The sequence below is a fragment of the Hyperolius riggenbachi genome, chromosome 1, assembly GCF_040937935.1.
Source record: "Hyperolius riggenbachi isolate aHypRig1 chromosome 1, aHypRig1.pri, whole genome shotgun sequence".
Taxonomy (NCBI): domain Eukaryota; kingdom Metazoa; phylum Chordata; class Amphibia; order Anura; family Hyperoliidae; genus Hyperolius; species Hyperolius riggenbachi.
In genome coordinates, this window is record NC_090646.1 from 450,123,970 (window position 1) to 450,137,390 (window position 13,421).

The window sequence follows — 13,421 nt, forward strand, 5'->3', positions numbered from 1 at the left end:
CCTTCATGTGAAAGCAAAGTCAACCATGTATATGTTTTTTGCGAGGTCAGCTATCCAGTCCAGCGGCATGTATTGGTCTATCTGACCCACCTTTTTAAAAGGATCACTGGAATAAAAAGTTATATTCAAGACTTATTTTTATTTTAGATACAGTTGTGAATGGTTAAAGTGATTGGTGAGATTTCTCTTTACCACCTGTCCCTGTGCAGAGGCGTAGCTAGGGTTTTCAGCACCCCGGGGACATAAAAACGTTTTTGCGCCCCCCCCCCCCCATGGACAAAATGGGCATGGCCAGACATCAGAATGTTGTTGTGGTCATGGATGGAGTCCCCCTTTAGATAGCCAGATTTGCCCCCCTATAGAGAACCAGATAGGCCCCCCTTTCACCATTTTAGATAGACCTTTAGATAGCCGGATGTGCCCCCCTTTAGATAGCCAGATGTGCCCGATTTTTCTGCTGCTGTTAATGCTTCTGCACTCCACTGCAGAGGGAGGGAGAGAAGCAGGGGCACTTCAGGCAGCCAGTGAGCCGCCTCTCATGTATGTGGGGATGCAGCACCTGTGCTGAGCACCCTCAGAGTGCTGTGAACGGGAGCATATGTCCCCCTTGCCCACCCATAGCTATGCCTCTGTCCCTGTCACCCTGGATGAGGTAGTTAGTGTATTTTGCATTGGTAACACAGAAAGATATAAAACCCTGATACAGTTTAAAACTTTTTCTCTATAGTACTAAAATATTTTATTGCTGTCTGTGTCTGCTTTACTATTGGATAAATGTACCCACTTGTCATGTTACTGTTAAACCCAAGAAAGACACTAACCTTTTACCACCAAACATAAAACTGCAAAAAGTTCCTCCCACTCAGGTGGCTGACCTATGGTGAACACCCTAGCCACTGATTATGGTGAGGTTGTATAATGAAGGGACAAGATAGTCTTCCACACTGTAACTGGCCAGATGGCATGATAGGATGTTTACAAATATCACTGGATGAAAATCAGGTAATAAGAGTGGGAAACGCTTTATGTTTAGTTTAAGACCACCTGGCTGCTGCACAGAGCACATCAATGAAAATCTCAATGCATGTTCATCAAAAATCATTTAACCATGAATTAAGGAGGTTAATTGTGATGTTTTATTATTTATTTTTTTTACTGGTGAAGAGCTGTAGAATGCAGACTCCCAAGTTTTATACTGGTCATTCATCCTGATGTTACACTTATTTCCCTGGCCACATGTTTGTTGCAGGTGACTGATACCAAGCAATTTGCATTTCATAAAATGATATAAAAAAAGGTGGGCCATTTGCATTTGAAGAAGCTCTCACCTGACCTGCTCAGGGTTTACTGCTAAATTCAATAGCAGGCTTCATCATAATGTTGTCCAAATAAGAAGAGCCTCACTATTTGCCTTGAGTGTTGCTCGTGGCCGCCAGGTGATGGGGAGCAAGGTTTTGTGCTGCGGTGCTTTCCTTCAGCACCACGGCACTGCTGCCTCGCTCCCCCAGGAGATTTACTGCACTGTCTCACTAGCCGCTAGAGCTAGAAAGCTTCCCGACACTAACCCAACACTCGCTGCTACATTCTTGCACAACGGGGACCATTGCTCCACACCGTCTTAAGCCAAACCACCAAATCCACAAGGATTGCAACTGCTGCTCTCCTCTGCTTCTGATATCTAATACAGAACAGTGTAAACCCAGCAAAGTATCTTTGTTTCTACCGCTGGGGCTACCCATTGGTCCACTACATGTTCTGTATTAGATGTCGGAAGAGGAAAGAGTAGCAGTGATCCTGGTGGGTTCGGCAGCTCCACTCAAGCCAGCGTGGAGCGACAGGGAGATTAAGTGCCAGAGAAGTCTGGTATAGTGTGCATATACTAAAGGCTCTGGTTGAAAAGGGCACCATATATAAACAATATAGAAGTTATCGTGTAGTAAAATGGGCACCAGGATATGTCGTAAAATATTGTTTTTCTTTTACTCCCAGCCTGACTTGGAGGTTAAGATGTGCCTCCGTTATGACTTTCTGTAGTTCTGAACGCATGGTTGTATGGGTGAGAAGGGGTTGAAAAATGTTTAAGGGAGGGACATGCCAATTTTTCTCAATTTATTAACAATAAAATGAAGTCATACCGGTACTGGTATTTGCATTATTTATGTTCCTAAATACACTGTGAATTGGCATTTCTGTACTTTGCTATTTATCTTCTCAATAAAACTTGTTATTGAAAGCATAATAAACCCCACCTTCCATTCAAAAGCTTTCTTTGACCCCTTTGACCCCTTCTCATCCACGCAGGCTGATGTAGCCAGGATGGTTATGTCAACCTGTGGCTTAATGTACATTACCATAGCAACACGCATGATGCTATAGAGCAATGAGCCGTGCACTCTGGGTATTAAGACTGGTAAAGTTGCCATGCATAGATAGCCACTCCTGCATCAGGTCCACTGTGTCTTCAGCAACAAGGAGATTGGCCGTTATTAACTTTTTCTCCTGGAAAATATTTTTTCATCTTTTCTTTAAAATAACCTTTTTTTTCACTTAGCAACTGAAAACTTTCCAAAACGGAGGTGAAAAAAATACTATCAAAATAATTTGGAGAATTTTTTTACTTGACGGTGGTTTAAGAGACATTTTATTGACAAGGTGTGAAAACTTCACATAGGAGAAAACTCGAGAGAAGACGTTACATACACATATGGGCCCAAGGACTCACACTCATTAGACCTTGCAGACTAATGGCTTAGGAAACTAATTCCTGGTCATTTAGCAGGCCTGTTGGGCATTCCCTAGTGACAATATTATTTACCATGTATGGTGAATGAGGCCTAGCAGGAATAGCCTGGAATTCCTAGAGTCAGATCATGTTTGAAAATTAAAGCTACAGAACACTTTTAAAGAAAGGATTGTGAAAAATAATTTAAAAAAAGCCTGACATGAATTTAAAAAAATCATATATACCTGGGGCTTCCTCCCAGCCCCCTTCAGCCTGATCGCTCCCTCGCCATCCTCTTCCACCAAAATAAACCAAGAGAGTCTTGATAGACCTTGTAAAATGTTTATAATTATTGGTAGCAGCTCTATGCTCTGCACATGATGAAATGAATACCAGAGAGGAATGTTCCTGCCATGTACAAGCAGCAAGTTTCCCACGTTTATTTAAAAAAAAAAGCTCTTGTACCTAAAAATAAAATTGTGGGCCTCTTCATAGATGACATACTGTACATTTTTTGCATGTTTTTATTTGTGTAGCAAGATGTTATTAAGTTCCTTTGACGTCACTAAGGAGAAGAAATGCTTCTTAGGAAAATAGTTTTGACTGGTTTTTATTACTTATTTCTTTTGATGAGCAGTCAGATAATTTACAAGTTCTATTTTTCCAAATTTAGAACACCCACACAGAGCAGTATAATCCAAAGCATAACACTTTAGCTGGTAACATCTGAAGACAATTTACTGAAATACCAATTGTAAGGCTGGTGTATTTCTGACTCTGTAGGTTAGGCAATGTCAGGATAAAATTGTTTAATTAGTCTAGTGAAACTGTAGATGGGCAGATTGTACTTTGGAGCTGAGCAATGGATGACGTTCTTGTATTAGTAGCATCAAGCTTTGCTATTGGAAAGGCGCAATGCTATTTAATGCCTTTACTAAGCTACCTAATATTAATCTCAGGTAACAGTTACTCTACTCATGCCTTTCAGTATGTCATTAAAGATCTCTAAGCAAAGGAATTCATCTGTGTCCCATACAAATTAGGCCTAACGCATTTTATACATTTCTCATTCACATTAAAGGAAACCTAAAGGGAGAGGGATATAGAGGCTGCCACATTTATTTCCTTTTAAATAATGCATATTGCCTTGCTGTCCTGCTGATCCTCTGCCTTTAATACTTTTAGCCATAGACCCTGAACAAGCATGCAGATCAGGTGCTCTGACTGAAGTTAGACTGGATTAGCTGCATGCTTGTTTCAAGTGTGGGTTTAAGACACTATTGCAGCCAAAGAGATCAGCAGGATAGCCAGGCAACTGGTATTGCTTAACCACTTGCCGACCGCCCACAGCCCATGGGCGGCGGCAAAGTGGATGCCTTAAGGACCGCAATACGCCTTAGGGCGTTGCGTCCTTTTCCTATGCCGGGGGAGCGATCGCGTCATTGATGACGCGCGCTTCCCCCGGCAACTGGCTCCGCCCACCCGCCGTAACATCCCGCCGGCCATACGGAAGCGCCGGCGGGATGTTAACCCCGCGATCGCCGCTACAAAGTGTATAATACACTTTGTAATGTATACAAAGTGTATTATACAGGCTGCCTCCTGCCCTGGTGGTCCCAGTGTCCGAGGGACCACCAGGGCAGGCTGCAGCCACCCTAGTCTGCACCCAAACACACTGATCTGCCCCCCCCCCGCCCACTGATCGCCCACAGCACCCCTCAGACCCCCCCCCTGCCCACCCCCCAGACCCCTGTTTGCACCCAATCACCCCCCTAATAACCCATCAATCACTCCCTGTCACTATCTGTCAACGCTATTTTTTTTATCCCCCCCCCTGCCCCCTCCTGATCACCCCCCCACCCCTCAGATTCTCCCCAGGACCCCCCCAGACCCCCCCCCCTGTGTACTGTATGCATCTATCCCCCCTGATAACCTGTCAATCACCCATCAATCACCCCCTGTCACTGCCACCCAACAATCGGCCCCTAACCTGCCCCTTGCGGGCAATCTGATCACCCACCCACACCAATAGATCGCCCTTAGATCCGATATCAGATCACCTCCCAAATCCATTGTTTACATCTATTCTCTCCTCTAAACACCCACTAATTACCCATCAATCACCCATCAATCACCCCCTATCACCACCTGTCACTTTTACCTATCAGATCAGACCCTAATCTGCCCCTTGCGGGCACCCAATCACCCGCCAACACGCTCAGATTGCCCTCTGACCCCCCCCTTATCAATTCGCCAGTGCATTAATTTCATCTGTTCTTCCCTGTAATAACCCACTGATCACCTGTCAATCACCTATCACCCATCAATCACCCCCTGTCACCCCCTGTCACTGCCACCCATCAATCAGCCCCTAACCTGCCCCTTGCGGGCAATCTGATCACTCACCCACACCAATAGATCGCCCGCAGATCCGACATCAGATCACCTCCCAAATCCATTGTTTACATCTATTCTCTCCTCTAAACACCCACTAATCACCCATCAATCACCCCCTATCACCACCTGTCACTGTTACCTATCAGATCAGACCCTAATCTGCCCCCTGCGGGCACCCAATCACCCGCCCACACGCTCAGATTGCCCTCAGACCCCCCCCCCCCCCCCCTTATCAATTCGCCAGTGCATTAATTACATCTGTTCTTCCCTGTAATAACCCACTGATCACCTGTCAATCACCTGCCAATCACCTATCACCCATCAATCACCCCCTGTCACCCCCTGTCACTGCCACCCATCAATCAGCCCCTAACCTGCCCCTTGCGGGCAATCTGATCACCCACCCACACCAATAGATCGCCCGCAGATCCGACATCAGATCACCTCCCAAATCCATTGTTTACATCTATTCTCTCCTCTAAACACCCACTAATTACCCATCAATCACCCCCTATCACCACCTGTCACTTTTACCTATCAGATCAGACCCTAATCTGCCCCTTGCGGGCACCCAATCACCCGCCAACACGCTCAGATTGCCCTCTGACCCCCCCCCTTATCAATTCACCAGTGCATTAATTACATCTGTTCTCCCCTGTAATAACCCACTGATCACCTGTCAATCACCTGCCAATCACCTATCACCCATCAATCACCCCCTGTCACTGCCACCCATCAATCAGCCCCTGTCATTGCCACCCATCAATCACCCCCTGTCACTGCCACCCATCAATCAGTCCCTAACCTGCCCCTTGCGGGCAATCTGATCACCCACACACACCATCCGATCGCCTGCAGACCCGCAGTCAGATCACCTCCCAAGTGCATTGCATCTGTTCTCTCCTCTAAACACCCACTAATTACCCATCAATCACCCCCTGTCACTGCTACCCATCAGATTAGACCCCCATCTGCCCCTAGGGCACCCAATCACCCGCTCAGACCCCAGCCCTGATCACCTCGCCATTGCATTACTTGCATCTATTCCCCCCACTAATCACACCTTGAGACACCCATCAATCACCTCCTGTCACTACCTGTCACCCCCTAGCACACCTACCCATCAGATCAGGCCCTAATTTGCCCCGTGTGGGCTCCTGATCACTCGGCCAAACCCTCAGATCCCCCTCAGACCCCCTTCCGATCACCTCCCCAGTGCATTGAGTGCATCTATTTTCCCCTCTAATCACCCCCTGAGACACCCATCATTCACCTCCTGTCACCCCCCTAGCACTCCTATCCATCAGATCAGGCCCAATACAACCTGTCATCTAAAAGGCCACCCTGCTTATGACCGGTTCCACAAAATTCGCCCCCTCATAGACCACCTGTCATCAAAATTTGCAGATGCTTATACCCCTGAACAGTCATTTTGAGACATTTGGTTTCCAGACTACTCACGGTTTTGGGCCTGTAAAATGCCAGGGCGGTATAGGAACCCCACAAGTGACCCCATTTTAGAAAAAAGACACCCCAAGGTATTCTGTTAGGTGTATGACGAGTTCATAGAATATTTTATTTTTTGTCAAAAGTTAGCGGAAATTGATTTTTATTGGGTTTTTTTTCACAAAGTGTCATTTTTCACTAACTTGTGACTAAAAGTAAAATCTTCTATGACCTCGCCATACACCTAATGGAATACCTTGGGGTGTCTTCTTTCTAAAATGGGGTCACTTGTGGGGTTCCTATACTGCCCTGGCATTTTAGGGGCCCTAAACCGTGAGGAGTAGTCTAGAAAACAAATGCCTCAAAATGACCTGTGAATAGGACGTTGGGCCCCTTAGCGCACCTAGGCTGTAAAAAAAAGTGTCACACGTGGTATCGCCGTACTCAGGAGAAGTAGTATAATGTGTTTTGGGGTGTATTTTTACACATACCCATGCTGGGTGGGAGAAATCTCTCTGTAAATGGACAATTGTGTGTAAAAAAAATCAAACAATTGTCATGTACAGAGATATTTCTACCACCCAGCATGGGTATGTGTAAAAATACACCCCAAAGCACATTATACTACTTCTCCTGAGTACGGCGGTACCACATGTGTGGCACTTTTTTACACCCTAAGTGCGCTAAGGGGCCCAAAGTCCAATGAGTACCTTTAGGATTTCACAGGTCATTTTGCGACATTTGGTTTCAAGACTACTCCTCACGGTTCAGGGCCCCTAAAATGCCAGGGCAGTATAGGAACCCCACAAATGACCCCATTCTAGAAAGGAGACAACCAAAGGTATTCCATTAGGTGTATGGCGAGGTCATAGAAGATTTCATTTTTTGTCACAAGTTAGCGGAATATGACACTTTGTGAAGAAAAACAATTCAAATCAATTTCCGCTAACTTGTGGCAAAAAATAAAATCTTCTATGAACTCACCATACTCCTAACGGAATACCTTTGGGTGTCTTCTTTGTAAAATGGGGTCATTAGTGGGGTTCCTATACTGCCCTGGCATTTTAGGGGCCCTAAACCGTGAGGAGTAGTCTTGAAACAAAAATGACCTGTGAAATCCTAAAGGTACTCATTGGACTTTGGGCCCTTTAGCGCAGTTAGGGTGCAAAAAAGTGCCACACATGTGGTATTGCCGTACTCGGGAGAAGTAGTATAATGTGTTTTGTGGTGTATTTTTACACATACCCATGCTGGGTGGGAGAAATAACTCTGTAAATGGACAATTGTGTGTAAAAAAAATGAAAACATTGTCATTCACAGAGATATTTCTCCCACCCAGCATGGGTATGTGTAAAAATACACCCCAAAACACATTATAGTACTTCTACTGAGTATGGCAATACCACATGTGTGGCACTTTTTTGCAGCCTAGCTGCGCTAAGGGGTCCAAAGTCCAATGAGCACCTTTAGGCTTTACAGGGGTGCTTACAATTTAGCACCCCCCAAAATGCCAGGACAGTGAACACACCCCACAAATGACCCCATTTTGGAAAGTAGACACTTCAAGGTATTCAGAGAGGGGCATGGTGAGTCCGTGGCAGATTTCATTTTTTTTTTTTGTCGCAAGTTAGCAGAAATGGAAACCTTTTTTTTTTTTTTTTTTGTCACAAAGTGTCATTTTCCGCTTACTTGTGACAAAAAATAATATCTTCTATGAACTCACTATGCCTCTCAGTGAATACTTTGGGATGTCTTCTTTCCAAAATGGGGTCATTTGGGGGGTATTTATACTATCCTGGAATTCTAGCCCCTCATGAAACATGACAGGGGGTCAGAAAAGTCATAGATGCTTGAAAATGGGAAAATTCACTTTTTGCACCATAGTTTGTAAACGCCATAACTTTTACCCAAACCAATAAATATGCACTGAATTTGCATTTTGGCCAAAAAGTTCCATTTTGGTCTCATCTGACCAGAGCACCTTCTTCCACATGTTTGCTGTGTCCCCCACATGGCTTGTGGCAAACTGCAAACGGGACTTCTTATGCTTTTCTGTTAACAATGGCTTTCTTCTTGCCACTCTTCCATAATGGCCAACTTTGTGCAGTGCATAGTTGTCCTATGGACAGATTCCCCCACCTGAGCTGTACATCTCTGCAGCTCGTCCAGAGTCACCATGGGCCTCTTGACTGCATTTCTGATCAGCGCTCTCCTTGTTCGGCCTGTTAGTAAGACTGATTTTGAGCGTTCCGCCCGACCAGTCTTATCACCCGAACGACAGTCTGTACACACGCTTGATTTCGCGTGCGGACGACTGAGCGACGGGACGTTCAAACGACCCGTCGTTCGCAAAAATCCGACGTGTATATGGGCCTTTAGGCTACAAAAAAGATTTCCAAAGCCTTGAACATCCCACAGAATCTGTGGCAAGATCTTAAAACTGCTGTTCACAAAAGCTGTCCATCTAATCTAATCTGACTGAGCTGGAGCTGTTTTGCAAAGAAGAATGGGCAAGGATTTCAGTCTCTAGATTTGCAAAGCTGGTAGAGACATATCCTAAAAGACTGGCAGCTGTAATTGCAGCAAAAGGTGGTTCTACAAAGTATTGACTCAGGGGGCTGAATAATTACACACCCCCCACTTTGCAGTTATTTTTTTTTAATGTTTAGAATCATGTATGATTTTTGTTTCACTTCTCACGTGTACACCACTTTGTATTGGTCTCTCACATGGAAATCCAATAAAATTGATTCATGTGAGTGGCAGTAATGCGACAAAATGTGGAAAACTTCAAGGGGGCGAATCTTTTTGCAAACCACTGTATGGAGGCCTCGCTTTAGGTTCCCTTTAAAGGGATACTTAAGTGACCTGAAAAAAAGGGTTGCACTTATCTGGGGCTTCTACCAGCCCACATGCAGCCACTCACCGATGCTCCGGTCCCCCGCTTTTTTTTCCCAGGTCACTCAAGTATCCCTTTAAAATCTAACTAAACTATAGTGGAGAAAACCACAATTCCCTCTATGACAACTGTATATGACAAGGCTTTTAGTGAACACTATTGCACTTTCCACTCTGTAATTTATATCTGTTGCAGAGATGGACAGGTGAGAAAACTGACTTTACAGTGAGAAGATGTGTCAGATTAGCTTTTCTATATGTGTTCAAGCCTGGGGTTACAGGGTTACACCAGCAAATGCTGTGCTGCTGTCGTGGTTGCAAGGCTTCAGAATTTTAATGTTTTATCTATATATATCTAGAAAATCCTGGCTTGCTGGAAACTGAACTTGAGAGGCAGAGTTTAAAGAAGACATGCCAGGGAATGATCTGTGCTTCTTAATCTTATTTGGCAGCAGCACTAGTTGTTACCTGACTTTTATTCAGATATTTTCCTTACCTATAACTGGAGCTCAAGAAAGAGGCAGATGGTGCAGTATCTAACCCCAACTAATACTGTAAAACAAAATAAACCAATAACTATGCTCTGTGATAAGTGACCTAACCCCGTCCCTTACCACCCAATAAGCTTTTAGTGTTTTGGTAGCAGATGAAATATTATTACAGCAGGTAGAACTATTTGTTGTTCCTTTTAAAATTGACCACAATTTGTTTTAAACATACAATTCCGCCAAAACCTTTTTTGCTAACAATTATTATTTGTATAGAAAAATTACATGTAATTTTTTCTTAACTATGGTTTTTGGATGCAAGTCTCACGTCCAAATTAGATACACTGTAGGTTCCTGGACGTGAGACTTACGTCCAGCACTAAAAACCGCCACTGTGATCATGGTAACTATACGTGTTAAGTATAGTTAACACAACTATACCACTTGTGTTAACTTTACTTGCCATGAGGTCAGTGGACACCTGTAATGACTTCCGCCAATAGCAATCGGATGCAATCACTATGGTAACAGCTCGGGGACCCAAACTTGTATAGCTGCATCGCGAGTTGTTGCCTAGCAATGCCTATATATACTGCACTGGAGTCCCCAAACTGTGAGCCCTAGCGCATGCAATCACCACAGACGCACAGGCTGGCACTAATGATAAGCTACATGTCCAACTAGCAATGAAATATGCCATGTATGGTATCATTTAAACCGGAACAAGCCAAATAATGTATTTTGAGGTGTTTTAAAACTTTGGTACTTGTCATGTAAAAGTTAGGAGGGGGGGGGGGGGGCGGAGGACGACACGGAAAAATGTCATTTTTGCATTTACGCCTAATTTTCCCCAATAAATTGCCTGTGAAATTAAATAATACTTGGAAAAAAAAGGTAATAAAAAGTTATTGCTGTTTCAAATGCGACACAGCTGATATGCCAACATTGTCAGGAACCTTAAGGGGTAAAAACCCCGGAACCTGAAGTAGCTAAGTACATTTGATTGATTTTCTCAAATCTGTTGATGATTATGGTGGAAAATTCTGATTGATTTTTAGAGAAAAAAGGAATGGTGTATGGTGGATAGATTTGATTTTTTTTTAAACACTACTATCAAGAAAATAGGTTGAATTTTAAAGAAATAAAAAATAAAAAAAACAAGTAAATAAAAGTATGTATGATGTATGGCCACCTTTAGAGATGAAAGTTGTGGATTTTGCAGGGGAGAGGGGGGGTATGGGGGATTTAGTTAGATTTCAGCGGCGGGGAAGCTGCAGTTTAGGAAGGGCTATGATGATAAACACAATTTTTAAATAAAAACATGATTTTTACGAGACTTCAGTGTCTCTTTAACCTGTCTGGCGTTCTATTAAGATCGCCAGGCTGGTGACCGGACGTTTTTTTTTTAATTTAAAAAAAAACTATTTCATGCAGCCAACTGAAAGGTGGCTGCATGAAAGCCCACTAGAGGGCGCTCCTAATCCGCACTTCTGATCGCCTCCGCGATGAGCGGCCCTTCTTGTTTTGCTTTCCTGACGTCAGCCGCCTCCGATCCAGCCCTTAGCGCTGGCCGGAACTGTTTGGTCCGGCTGCGCTGGGCTCGGGCGGCTGGGGGGACCCTCTTTCGCCGCTGCGGCGGCGATCAGGTAGCACACGCGGCTGGCAAAGTGCCGGCTGCGTGTGCTCCTTTTTATTTGATTGAAATCGGCCCAGCAGGGCCTGAGCGGCACCCTCCAGCGTCTCTGGACGAGCTCAGCTCGTCCAGAACGCTCAGAAGGTTAAACAGACTTGAAAATGAAGGGAAGCCATGTTTCAGTGCAGTGTGCATTTTCTGCAATATGTCTCTGCTCTTTGAAAGAAACATGCGCTTTTAAAAAAAAAAAAGTTAAATATTACCTTGGTAGAGGGAAGCCTCTGGGTCCTAAATCTCCTTTCTGAGCCCACTGCTGGTCGCCAGGACCCTCTTCTTTTTTGTGGCCATGCTCCCGCCCATGAAAGAGCACAGCCACTCTGACAGCCTACACAGTAGCATGGAGCAGCCCATGCATGGAGTATTCTACTATCTAACATGGGCACCTCTTTCCCTACAGGTACACTTTAACCACTTAAGCCGAACTGGACGAATATATTTGTCCAGTGTTGTTGTGGAGAGTGCACCACCAGTTTGTTACTAAATGAGGCACATGTGGTATCATTTTAACCATGACGAGTTGTAGAATACATTTTGGTGTGTCTAAAAGCTGTGAACCACGTCACATGAAAAATAGGTATGGACAAACTCAATCAAACATAAAAAGTCATTTTCAGAATTATCAGATCAAACTTGGGAAAGTTTTAGCAACACTACAAGAGACATATGTGGTATCATTTTAACCGTCATAAGTAGTAGAATAGAGTTTAAAGAGTTTTAGGGTTAAGGCGCATGTCTCCTGTATTTTTTTAGTCACAAACTGAATCAAAAGAAATTAAATTTCGCATATTCTGTACCAAAATTAAAGACTTGTAAAATAAAAAACAAACTGACAGAATATGAAAGAAACAACATATATTGTTACCTTAGGAACCTGGCTTTTTTAATATGCATGCCATGAGGGTATATTACTATTATTTTTCAAAATAAGGCCTTGTAATAATTAAGAGTGTACAACGAGAAAGCAAAAAACAGAAAAAAGACACCTTTATTTCCAAATACAATATTTCCACCATACATTGTGCTAGGAACATAATCTAAATGTTGCATTAACCAGGATGGATGAGCAAATACAATTAGTGTGTTTAACTTATAGTCAACATTTTTCCCTTGTTTTCCTTTCAAAATGCATAGAAAATAAGGTGATTACTAAACAAAATTAACACACACTAAAAGCCAAATTTGTCCTGAAAAAAACAATATATAGATCATTTAGCTGTGATAAGGAGTAATAAAGTTATTGGCAAATGAATGGGAGCAGCGCCTATATGTGAAAATTGCTCTCGGGCTGAAGTGGTTAAAACAGTGACACTGTGGTGTTTTGAGAGTGTCAGTGCTAAGTAATCAGTAGTTCTTAGCAATCGAAGCGAAAAATGCCAGATATTAGATGCTAAGGAAAACTCTGTTGATAATGTTCAGAATTCATGTTGCTGATGATGTTTTATATCTTTCATTTTAGAAGCCAACCAGAGAATGGGAGTCATCGGTGCAGGAGCACTTGTAGTTTTTCTGCTGATACTCCTCCTGTCATTGCTGTGCTGCTGTTGTGTCTGCCGCAAGAAAGAAGAGTCAGCCGAGTATGTTTGTGTTTATACATCACTTGCTTACACAGCCTACAAATACAATGGGCTTGATTCACTAAGACAAATAGCATGCCTTGTCCGAGTTAACATGCCTTATCAGAGATAACACGCCTTATCAAAGTTAACACGTCTTGTCAGAGTAGCATAGCGAGCGCTAACAACCTATGCCTGCTGATTGGCAATGACGAGAGCTCCAC

The 13,421-nt window shown here is 43.6% G+C and overlaps 1 protein-coding gene across 3 annotated transcripts in view; it reads left to right on the top strand.

Annotated features, from left to right (window-relative positions):
* SCARF2 (scavenger receptor class F member 2) overlaps nucleotides 1–13,421 on the top strand; it is a 307,002-nt gene that overhangs the window by 189,188 nt on the left and 104,393 nt on the right. For all 3 annotated transcript variants that reach the window (XM_068238727.1, XM_068238729.1, XM_068238728.1), the window contains exon 8: nucleotides 13,101–13,218. In XM_068238727.1, coding sequence (XP_068094828.1) covers nucleotides 13,101–13,218 — 118 coding nt within the window. The remainder of the gene's footprint in view (nucleotides 1–13,100; nucleotides 13,219–13,421) is intronic.